This window comes from Palaemon carinicauda, chromosome 16 (assembly GCF_036898095.1).
Source record: "Palaemon carinicauda isolate YSFRI2023 chromosome 16, ASM3689809v2, whole genome shotgun sequence".
In the NCBI taxonomy this organism is placed as follows: Eukaryota; Metazoa; Arthropoda; class Malacostraca; order Decapoda; family Palaemonidae; genus Palaemon; species Palaemon carinicauda.
This window is the reverse complement of record NC_090740.1, coordinates 68,077,913-68,090,412: the sequence shown is the minus strand read 5'-3', so window position 1 is coordinate 68,090,412 and position 12,500 is coordinate 68,077,913. Positions and strand designations below refer to the sequence as shown.

Genomic DNA, 12,500 nt, shown 5'->3' with positions numbered 1-12,500 from the left:
TGATGCCTTGGATGGAAATAGTACCTCCTTGTTTCCTGACAAACAAGGGGCCGGATGAGCGTGAGGCAGTCCTAGTTAAAAAGGCCCGAAGCGTAGCAACTGGACACAGAGAAGCATCTTGGGGTAGAGGAATAATTTTCCAAGGAGACCATCTATTTTGTGGGTCCTCATTTTTGGCTAGGAAAGCTCTATCTGGAGAGAGTAGGACTTCTCCTGATGGGAGGAAATCTAGGTTTTCAGGATTACGAGAGAGAGCTGCTAATTCCGAGAGTCTAGCACCTGAGGCCATGGCTGTAAGAAATAAGGTCTTCCTAAGAAGCGAGATGTAAGAGCAGTATTCGTTATCGGTGTCTGAAGCGAGCTTGAGGGCGTCGTTCAGAAATCCCGAGACATTTGTGGACGAACAGAAGGTCTGAGCCTAGCACAGGCTTTTGGAATGGATGAAAAATAGGAGTCTGCTAGGTCAATATTGAAACCCACATGGAAGATCTTTTTCAAAGCTGACTTAATCGTGGTTATAGTACTAGCTGCTTAGGCCTTTGTCAAATAGGGACCTAAAAAACGAAATGGCCAGGTTAGGGGTCATTCGAGTATCTTCTGAATTCTTTAGAAATTCTGCTAGTTTCTTAACAGCTGAATCATATTGTCTAAGTGTGGAGTCCCTCTTGTCTGATTCGATAAAGAGGACATTTTCCGGGTCAACATTTGCGTCCTTGTGGGCTGCAAATATCATGAAATCCACAAAGTTAGGGTTTGCGCTATCCTTGAGGAATCTGACACAGTCAGCGTTTGGACCACTTGGGTCAGCTTGGGGAATGGGATCCGGAATGGGCGGAGTTTCAACTCTAGGAGGAGAGGAAACCAGCTGCTTTTTGGCCAATGAGGTGCTACCAAAGCCACCGCTCCATGGAAGGAGCGTAGTTTGGGTAAAACTTTCATCAGAAGATTCACCGGAGGGAATAGGTAAATCTTCTTCCAACGGTTCCAATCCAGGGCTAATGAGTCCATAGCATAAGCCTGAGGGTCCAGGTTCGGGGCCACGTAACAGGGAAGTTTGTGGTTGAGTTGCGTCGCAAACAGGTCTACCTGGAGACCAGGAACCAGTCTGGATATCCACCGGAATGAATTCATGTCTAGGGACCACTCTGATTCTAGTGGTTTTGTCCTAGATAGTGAGTACGCTATCACGTTCTGGACTCCTGCTAGGTGAGTGGCTGACAGGAACCAGTTCTTTTCGATTGCCAAGGTAAAGATCATGACCAGGACTTGATTCAGATTGGGAGATTTTGATCCGCCTCTGTTTATGCAGTGGACTACTAGCGTGCTGTCGGAGACTTTCCTAATACGAGTGGATCATGGAGGGGATAGTCGTTTTAAGGTCAGTAATACCGCCATGGCCTCCAACACGTTGATGTGGAACTGTCTCATAGCAGGGGACCAAGAGCCCTGAAACATCTGGTGTTTGTAGTAGCCCCCCCAACCACTGAGAATCGTCACCCGTGGAGGAGGGAATTGCAGAGGAACCGATTTGGAGAGGTTCTCTGGTTTTGACCATGGCCGGAATCTTCGTATTAAGACTGAGGGGATCTTTGATATCTTGTCTCGTAATCGTGTTGTAGCTCTCTTTCTCCAAACTCGGTTGATGTCCTTGAGTTTGGCCTTCAATAAGAGGTCTGTCATTGAAGCAAATTGGAGTAAGCCTAGAACTCTTTCTAAGGCTCTTTTTGAAACCTGTTTGTTCCTGATGAAGTGCTTTGTCTTTGATGCTATCTCTTTGACCTTATTGGGGGGAAGAGACAGTTTGTGATTTGTGAGGTTCCAGCGGATGCCTAACCATTCGAATTTGCTTGCTGGTTGGAGGCGAGATTTTTGCAAGTTGAATTGAAATCCTATCTTGTGCAGAAACTGAACCACTTTGGTTGTAGCCTTGTGGCATTCTTGAATCGTCCGTGCCCAGATGAGCCAGTCGTCCAGATAAGCTATCACCATGATTTCCTGGCTCCTGAGCTGTTCTAGCACCGTCTCCCCTAGCTTTGTAAATATCCTGGGGGCGATGCTGAGGCCGAAGGGCATCACTTTGAATGCATAGGATTTCTTGCCTAGGCGGAAGCCGAGGTAAGGAGAGAAGTTTCTTGCTACTGGGACGTGATAATAGGCGTCTGTAAGATCGATAGAGGTGGTGACGGCCCCACGGGGAAGTAAGGTCCGTACCTGAGAGATAGTCAGCATACAGAACCTGTCGCAAAGAATGTAAGAATTCAGTTTGGACAGTTCCAGGACCACTCTCAACGCCGACGAATTCTTTTTTAGAACAGTGAACAGGCGGCCTTGAAATTTCAGTGTTCGTACCCTCTTTATGGCCTTCTTCTTCAATAGGTCCTTGGTGTACTCTTCTAGGATGGGAGTGGGCTTCTGGAAGAAGGACACTGTCGGAGGTGGGGAACCTTGTGCCCATTTCCAGCCCAGGCCTTTGGAGACTATACTGTGGGCCCAAGGACTGAAGGTCCACTGGTCCCAAAACTGGTATAGTCTCCCTCCTACCTGATTCATCTCATTGGTTGGGGTTGAACTTAGCCCCTCGTCCTCCCCGGGAACCTCTGGCTCTGGGTCCGCCTCGCTGACGGAACTGACCTCTACCCCTGTTGCCGCCTCTAGGGTATCCTCGAAAGGAACCCGAGGTTTCGTAAGCCTGATTGAAGGCAGGGGAGGTCATCCAAGATGCCGCAGGAGCCGGTTGGGTAACTTGAGGTGCCGGGACGAATACAATCTGTTAAGGAGGGGCAGATTTGGATGTAGAGAGAGTTGAAGAGAGAGGGCTTGAAGAATGGTGAAGCTGGCCACGGCTAGTCTTATATGGGGTATAGGACCTTTGCTTCTTCTTAGAGAAAGGTTGTCTCGGCATATTTTCAAATTTACGTTTATTTGAAAGGCCCCATCGAACTTGTAGGTTCTGGTTAACCATCGCTGCGTCTTGGAGGACTTTATCGACCTCTTCCTGAGGAAAAAGAGTTTTACCCCAGCAGGAGGAGGCAATAAGCCTATTAGGCTCATGCCTAATAGAGGCTTCGGCGAGAGCGTGTTTTCTGCAATTCGTTCTCGCAGTCCAGAAGTCGTGAAGGTCTTATTGGAACGACTGCAGGAGGTTCTTTGCTTGCACTCTAAAGAGAGGTTCGTCACTGTAGAGGGAAGCTATCAACTCTGAGGATACGACCGAGTTGAGTGACCTAGCCAGCCGGTTTCTTGCTTCGAACTCTACTTTCAATAAATGGTCCGGAAGCTTGGGAGTCTCTCTGAGAAGAGAGAGGAGGCGCAGTCCGGGTCGAGTTTACCCACCGTAAAAGTAGCTGAGGCATCGTGCCAGAGCGCCGAGGTGCCTGGGACGAGGAGAGAGGTGGGATCTGTCTCTTTAAGGGTCGGCATGGGGATGCCGTCCTTAACTGACTGAATAGTCAATTCAGCTATCTTATCCGTAAGAGGAGACGGGATGGACTGAGGAGTGATAAAAATGGTGTACGCTCCCTTGTGAGGAGTCAACTTAGAGTTGACGCATCCCCATTCCGCAAGAGTACGAGCCCAGACAGCTTGGGCTTGCTCTTTAGGGAATATAACTGTCTCCTTTGGGACCTTATCCATCCGGATCAGGGCATGCTCCTTCAGGCGAACAAAACCATTGAAGGGGAACTGGAGATCAGGAGGGTAGAACTTCAGATCATCTAGAGGGCGGGTCCCCAAGCCTTCTAGAGTAAGCGTGCTGTCCAAATAAGGAGCATGCCTAGCGAACCGCCAAGGGTTATTCTTATCAAAAGGCGGCAGCTTAGAGGTGTCAGGACCTAGGGGCGGAGCAGGCTGAGACCCCGCACGGAGGAGGCTAGCCACCATGTCCTTGAGCTCCGATATGACCCCTGAGTGTCTCTGCAGCTTCGACTCCATCATATCTTGAATCAACTCCATGGTTATGTGGAAATCCAAGGAGCTACCTACAGCTGAAGCCTTGGACTTTGCGGACTTACTCCTCTGTCCTTTAGTAGGAGGAGGAGTTCGTGACAGCATTGGGATGTCAGGGGCTGAGGAAGGTCCAAGGACCAGAGATATAGATTGTGGCAAAGCTGGATTACTGGGTTTGGGTTTATTCTTGCGTATTGGCTTAACCTTGGGACGGACCGAGACGGAACCCTCCCAAGGGGAAGTCTGAGGCTTGTCAAAGCCGAGGAAGGAAGAAGTAGAGGAAGGAGTAGGGGAAAGAAAGGATTCTGCCAACTCTGCACCACTAACCTGCTCATCCATAGGTTCGGTGTGGATGTCGAGGGTGGAGATGTCGCCGGAGAGCTGGTGTTCCTCTTCCACAGGAAGGGCCGCCCTGATACCCTCAATGATGGGAGAAGCTTGCTCCAAGGGTACCGCGGCCGAGGACGAACCCAGAAACAGTCGGGAGGCCATGTCCGCGTCGAGGAGGTAAGGGCAACCAGTTGGGGCATTCCTCCCAAAACCAGATACCCAAGTCCAGAGGCTGGTTTTGGCCGTCCGGAGCAAATCTTTGTCAGCCTGGAAAAGGGGAGTAACTTTAGAACGACAGAAGGCAAACTCCTATGAATATCAAGATTACTAAGAGAAATATCTATATAATAAGGTGAGCCTCAATATAATATTAGAATGAATGATAAATTTGAGAAATCTTACATCATCAAACTATATAATAAGCGGAGCCTCAATATAATATTAGCATGAATGATAAAATTGAAAAATCTTACATCATCATTGAGGAGAATAGAGGACAGCTCATAGCAGAGCGTGCACGCCTCCGGGAACCAGACCATGTAAGAGGGCTGGCCAGCTTCTCGGACAAAGGAGATCGCACAGTGGGCGTGGGACCGTCAGACGTCATGGCCTACCGGATCCAAAAAGGTTGCAGAGCAGCCTTTGGCGGCACAGCAAACTTTCTGTAATAAAAAGGTAAAATAAGTACAAAGTCTCCCAGAGGCTTTAACTTAACATAATAATAATAATAAGTAAAGCTATAGGAAAGGGAGATTCTAGTTGATGTGAAGGGATGGGTTCGTGTAATATAAGGAGCCGGAGCTCCGCCGTAATTACTACAATGATAAAATTATGAGAGTATACTCCTTAGTAGACCAGAGAGATATAGTGCATATAGAGGAGCCGGAGCTCCTAAGTAATTACTGATTAAAGTCAAGGCATAGTGGTATGAGAGAGCCCCGTAGTGCGACGGAGGCCGGGGGGGGGGAGAAGATCCTTAATCCATATAAGGGACAAAAGTAAAATTAATTAAATAACCTGATCTCCGAAAGGATCTCCGGTAGTTGACTACCGGAAAAAATAACAAAAGGGGGGGGGAAATAAATGTGATTGTCGTATGAAACTATGGGCCGTAGCCGGAGTCAAGGTGCGGAGGGCCAACGAGGGGAGGATTCCCTGCCAAAGGGGCGCACTAGATTAATAGGTAAGTGAGTGTTCCCAGCTCATAGTAGTGAAAACTCATGGCAGAGTTCGATGGAGGTCCTGACCCAACTCCCAGGCCGGAGCGGGGAGAGGGTGGGACTAGGGGGAGGGGGGAACAGGAGGCGGCTCAAGGCAGGCCAACTAACCTATAATAGACTCTAACACGAAGAGGATCTAAGAATAAAACCAACACAAGCCAATAATATAAGAGAGAACGAAATAACGTGGTAAAATTAAAAATTCGTCTAAGACGAAGAAAATTCCAGAAGGGGGAGATAGAGAGGGGGAGAACCCGAGTCTGTGTGAAAGAAAACGGGAACTCCAGCCTCTCGCACTCGGCGGTTACAACGATCAATCTAAAATAACACGAACCCCAAAAATACATAAAACACATCTGTCCGATGAAAAATAATAATAATAAAGAAATGTAACGAAGAATAGCGAAAAGGGGGACGTAACCAGTCAAAAACATGGCGAATCGTAACGAAAAACGCCAACATAGTTGGTGGTAACTAAACTGTAATAAAACCCCAAACGCTATTCTTCGTTAACATAAGAGACAGACTCGTAAATGACTAATAAGTACCAAAAGATAATATAAATCGGTTCAAAATAAGTGGCACACGGCCCGTAATCTAGTAGAAGATTAAAAAGAACCTAGAATGACAAAAGTACCTAAGGGCAACAAATCAAGCAAAACTGAAACGTACTGAGCGTAAACAACAACAATGGCCGCGAGGGCCGCGGGAAGGCAAAAATCCGAACGCACTAGAACACTTCCTATTAATTAACATTAACATGCCCGGTACTAAAGTAATGTCAAAACAATCTATGGTACTTAACATTGGCGTAGGGGTAAGGAGAGCTTCAGCCATGGTGAAGAAATCCAAAAAACAGCCAAAACACGAGAGCACAAAAACAGGGTAATCGTCAAACATAAGTCCAAAAGAAGGATGTGTAGATGGCGCTCGAGGCGGGCGTCGATGAGTGGATCAGGTGAGTTTGGTTAGTGCCGCTGTGGCGGCTCCCCCTTTTGATGAAGGATTTATCTAAATGGAAGACGACCTGTGAATAGTGGTTTTCACACGCCCTATCTTTATACACGACGCTCTTAGGGTGCTCGCGCGAGGGTAGTAACCTCTGCATTCCATGCTTTAACTTTCTCTGGTATATTTGGAACTATTTATATCAGAAAAGAGATAAGAAGGACCCTTTTCACTGGGCGTCGCAGGTCGACCCAGAAATAGATTTTTCCTTTCCTAGATAATTTCCTTTCCTAGATAAAAGTCTTCTGTTGTTGTTTGATTGGAGCGAATAAAGCTCAATTTCATATTTATCAACTATAGAATATAATTGGTTAGATCAGAAAAAAATTATTAGCATTGTTGAAATGAAGTAGGGCTTAGATTTCATATCATACCTTACTATCAAATGAATCATCTAAATAAAGAAAACTAGTAACTTACTTAGCAATAGTTCTGAGCATCTGTGTAGCAGACTTGTGTATGACCTGAGCTGCCGACAGGTAGGTCATAATTCGTGGCACAAATTCTCTGCAGACTGCATTGATAGCTTCCTTGATAGCGGCAATCTGTTGGTAATGTATTGGTTTTATCATTACAATATCTAAAATACATGTCTCAACTTGATTACTATACAACAAAGAAATTGTTCCCTACACAATGGCAAATGTAATCATAATTTTTACAATATATTATAGTGGGGCAAGTGTTATTCCTACACTTTTTGAGCCTTTTAAGAATATGAAAGGAGTATAGTATAAACTTTTAATACTGTATTGAACCTGAATGCATTATCTGAGGACATACAGTAGCAGACAAAATCAGCAACGGGCTGCAGTGTTTCAAGAGCCTGTGCCTGCCGCAAGCTCCAGGCAATCTTTAATAAGTATGCAAGAGAAAATCAAATCAAGTTTCATTTAAAACCCTACATATATATATAAATCCATTATATCTAAGAAATGACTTGGAGTTGTGGAATCTTACCATAAACACAAATCAGTTCATGGTGTAACAAAAATCAGTTAATGGTGTATGGAAAAGTGGAATACCCAAGAAATATCTTAAATAAATACATGAAGTGTTTTATATTCCAAAATCACTGAACCTCAAAAAAGTATGCTATTATTTGGAGAGTTCTCATATACATTAGATGTAGAAGTTTTGTTACTAACAGGAATGAAATAGATTCTGAACTTGCAGTTACAAATACTGTAAATTGATCTGAAAGACAAATTCATATATTTCTACCCTTCAGAGCTTTATTACGATGATAAAGCAGGAATATTATACAGTATAGTATATACATGTCTAAACAAAAATTTTGAATCATATTTCTTACTCTACTTACAATAAATGCAGAAAATTATTAAATGCTACATGGTATAATTTTACATTAGTATAGTTATAAAATATATGTAGACCTATATGTTTTGGGATTGATTGATAGGTTGATTTGAGGTTTTCTAACATCCTGATATCTAAGGTAATTGACACCGATGTCGTTTATTGTAAATAAAAAACAAATAAAAGAATATTCAATTAAAACCATAAAAGATAAGGTAGGACACATCATGTCCAAGAATCTTGGCAAGGAAGAACCTGCCATCCTTACCTCAACCCTCAAACAGATATCTATTTCTTTCATTACTGTATATGGGGCATTTGGTCAACAAATGCCTCACTTTCAATGGTACCACTGACCGATGCGAAGACGACAAAGAATAGTCGCCCACTTTCAGGGCATCCCATTACACCTCCAAGGAGAGGTAACATTACTTATTTCTCTCATCTAAGTAAACCACCCCAATGCCATTACCAATTATTATTAATAAAATTCTTAATTGTAGGTAAAAACAATTCGTACTGGGAATGAGATACCTTCTTGGTAGCAACTCAGCTACAGCACTCTTGGCCAGTGAATCTGCCTTCTCATTTCCAGAAACACTTATGTGTGCCGGAACCCAACAAAATCGAACTGGTATACCTTTCATACCAATAAATAAAAGCCACTCTAAAATCTTTAAAATTAAAGGATTATTACAATTAAAATCTTAAACTTGTAGGACACTTCTTGCATCACTAGAAATGGTAAAATTGCCCTAATCTTCTAACGCTATTTTCTTGACAGCGGAAGTATGCCGTATAGGTCGGCCATAAATATGGAAGCTGTTAGAAGAAGTGCACTTCTACAATTAAAAGCATTCCTATATACTTCAAATCATTGCCAGCATCGTATTTGGAGCCATCAGTTTATATAAAAGTCGATTCCTCATGTTCTGCAACATGTTCCATAAAAAGAGACCTGGCTTCTGTTAGTCACATTCTTTTGAACGCAAATCAAATATTTACAAAAAGATACCTCTTATAATTTCCATGGAGGCATTGAAGATACCATAAATGGAAGCACTTTACTTCTAACTGTATCAAACTGTCGATCAGTTGTTTCACCCAAAAACCATAGGAGTGAGGGGATTTTGGGTGCATCTCAAAATATGTTGAGTGCTTTAAAAAGCTTACAGTCTGACAGGCTAAAGAATTAGGAATTCTTTGCAACCTAAACCAATACCAAATAATAAAAGACTTTCGGTAAAGTTCTAACAGTATTTCTCCAGCGTTAACAAGGAGACTTGGAATAGGTGACGTTCTAAATGCTCCTATTGTCAATCTGATACCAGTATGGTGTATAAAATCTAAAATCTTTAGTCGACTTAGGGTGGCTGAGGAGTATATCTCACACCAATAACTAATTTTTGAACAAAATTAAGGCCTTGTATAACTTTAAAATAGTTTTGTGGTCTGGCCTCCATGATGTATAGGACAAAACTTTTAAAAGCTTCATGGCATCAAGACATTTTGCTTTTAATGATTTTAAGTGAGGAACCTATGTCAACCTACAATCAAATATCAAGCCTAAATATCTTGCTTCATTTGCACATGGAATCTGTTGCACTTTGATGTACATATCAGGGTCTGGATATACTACCGAAATATGACAGAAATGGACAATAGTAGTTTCGCATGTCGAAAACTTAAACCCATTCATATCAGCCCATTGAATAATTTTGTCAATTGCGAGTTGTAGTTTCTCTAAACCATTGCCATTCTAGCTCCAGATAATGACATGGAGAGATTGATTGATTATGAGTTATCTGGCATCTGGAGATCTAAGGTCATTGATGTCGATATTATTTGTTATAAATAAATATTAATTCAGTTTAAAATAATAAAAGCAAAAACATCCTTATAACAGTTAGATAGCTTTCAGAAAACCTGCTTCCGAAATAAATTTAAAAAATGGATTTTGAAGCAAAGCAAAAAATCTATTTTTGAGTGAGATAGCCATGTCGTCCTGATGGAAGGTTCCTTTAGGCAGCTTTCTAAGGAATATTTAGCTACAGTGATACTCCCAGAGAATTGACCATAGGTCTCCAGAATTCTAACTCCTGGCGTGAATATCCTTTAAGAAAATTCTTAAGGATATCGCATAATATCAGGGGACGTATTTCTTGATATGACACATGGCAATCTTTACCCCGACTCTCGCTAGGCTAGCCTAATGCATTTTAGTATACTTTCGTGCATTATCCCCGTTTACCCTCTTGTATCGTTTTTTCAATTCAGTAGTAGATAGTATTTCTCCTAGAATTACTTATATAATTTGATACTCTTCTCTTTTCGAGATTTAAGGGTAAACCCACCTTCCCTCTGAGTATCGCCATTAGGCGACAACCCTATCTTGGTCTTGCCATAGAGTATTGTACTCCGGCTTGACTAGGCTAGTGTTTTTCTGTCTTCCCTCTTTGCCGGTGAGTATCCCGGCTTTGAATTATGGCAGTAACTCAGTATTCAGTCTTGATGTCGGCAACTCTACTGACGGGGGACTAGTCACTCCCTTGCCGGTTTACAGTTGCAGACATAGGAAGCCCAGCTTCCCTAGTCAACAACCGAAAGTGGTAGTACAATTGCCGCCACCTTCTCCCTTGTGGTCTAGAAGACATGTCTTAAATCCGGCAAGATCTTGGGCTGAGGAATTGATATTCTTCTGCCGCCCAAGACGGCACCGGTATAGAAACTATGTTTCTGAGTTGTGACCGGAAGTGGGAGGCAGACGTGCCACATCATGTCCGAGAATCTTCGCAAGGATGAACATTCCATCCTTACCTTGAGCCTCAAACAGATGTGTATTTCTTTCATTATTATATGCGGAGAATTTGATCAACAAATGTCTCGCTATCAAGGGTACCAAACGGTCGTCACAATATGGTTGATGTTGGCCAGCCAGCAAAAACTCGTGAGTCAACCGAGTGTGACTGATGCGGATACGACAAACGTATGTCTCCCATTTTTGGGGCATCATGTTATACCTCCAAGGAGATATGACCTTTGTTACTTCTTTTATTTTATTGCCATCTAGACTATCCTAGTGTTGTTGCCAATTATTATAGAACAATTTCTTGATGGTAGGTAGGAAATCATTACAGGAAATGTGATACTTTCTTGGTCTACCATTCAAATCTCCAAGTAAAAGGAAAGGTTGAGGGAACGGTTGAATCAACTCTACTAAATTATCATATGCTATGTTATCATTTGGAGGCAAGTACAGAGAGATGATTGTATATTTTCTCACTATATCAATCTGTACAACCACTGCCTGCAGAGATGTACAAATAGACAAAGTAATTTGGGGAACATCTCGACAAAAGTATATGAGACTTCGTCATGGCTCCCTGCTTGTTGATTACATGGTGTTCTATAGCTAACATACTGTCGAGGACAAGGAGTGTTAGTATCAAGCTTACTTTCCTGTAGACATAGAGTTATGGGGGAATGCTCATGAATTAGGAGCTTAAGTTATTCATATTTGGCCCTTAAACCCTGACAATTACATAGAAAAATGGAGGAAAAACTATGGTTTATTTTTTGGAATAACATTTAGATGTAGTCTTACCATTAGCAATTTTTAATCTGACAATATTTCCCGGTGGTCTTATTAGAGTGTCTTGATAAATTGTGTTTTGTGTATGTGATATTCTTTTTGTACTTTTGATCCAATTGTTGTGGGGATGGTGGACCCCAAATTGTATTAATGATTCATATAAAATGTCTTCTGGTTTATTTGATGTCATAACTCCAATATCTCTTATGGAAGGGGATGAGAGAGATGGAGGTCTCTCTCTCTATTCCGATTAATAGGTGGTGAGCTACCAGGTTTTTGCACCTTGCACACTATAGGTGAACTTGGTAAATTGATTTCAAGTGGAACCTCCATCAAATCTAGCAAGGACAAGGCCTGGGAGAGCTTAGTACTATTGTTGGTAATGGGGGATGAAGGTTGTATAGAAATGGGAGATGCCCTAGTTTTAATACACTGTGGCAAAGCCTTAGATGGCAATATACTTACCTTATCATGCAAAACCTTACTATCATTATATTGATGTTTTTTTTTTTTTCTTGGAATTATTGGCAGCACTACATGGGTTTGATGTCGCTTGTGGTATATTTTCTCCTGACTTTAATGCCTTTGTGTAGGTGTTTAGTTTATTCAGTAGTCTTTTGGCATGTCCCAACCTTATGTGTTCTACACTGGATTTGTGGAGGGCAGCTTCTTTAAACTTATAAATCTCGCAGCTCCTGTCAGTGGATTTATGGTTTGAGTTGCAGTTCAAACAGCTGCCCTAAAGTGCACAGTCTCCAGGATAAGGTCTGGAACAGATGCTACAAATTATTCCATTTTTACAAATTTTAGAAGGGTGTCCAAATTTGAAACACTTGAAACATTATAGGGGTGTTTGTTTGGAAAGTCGAACTTTATTTATCCAATTTTCAGTAACGATGTGGAAAGGCATAACGGCCCCCTGGAAAGTAAGGATAATCCTCGACGTACCCGGAACCTTATGCACTTTCCACACTGTCAATGGACACATGGCTAGTATTTCATCTTCTGTAAATTTATTCAGATCTTTATTGAAGACTACTCCCCTTACGTAACTGAAATTCAGGTGGGGTTTGAAATCTAACTTA

The 12,500-nt window shown here is 42.4% G+C and overlaps 1 protein-coding gene across 2 annotated transcripts in view; it reads right to left on the bottom strand.

Annotated features, from left to right (window-relative positions):
- Positions 1–12,500, bottom strand: part of LOC137655757 (uncharacterized) — a 488,837-nt gene that overhangs the window by 106,328 nt on the left and 370,009 nt on the right. For both annotated transcript variants that reach the window (XM_068389839.1, XM_068389840.1), the window contains exon 10: positions 6,924–7,048. In XM_068389839.1, coding sequence (XP_068245940.1) covers positions 6,924–7,048 — 125 coding nt within the window. The remainder of the gene's footprint in view (positions 1–6,923; positions 7,049–12,500) is intronic.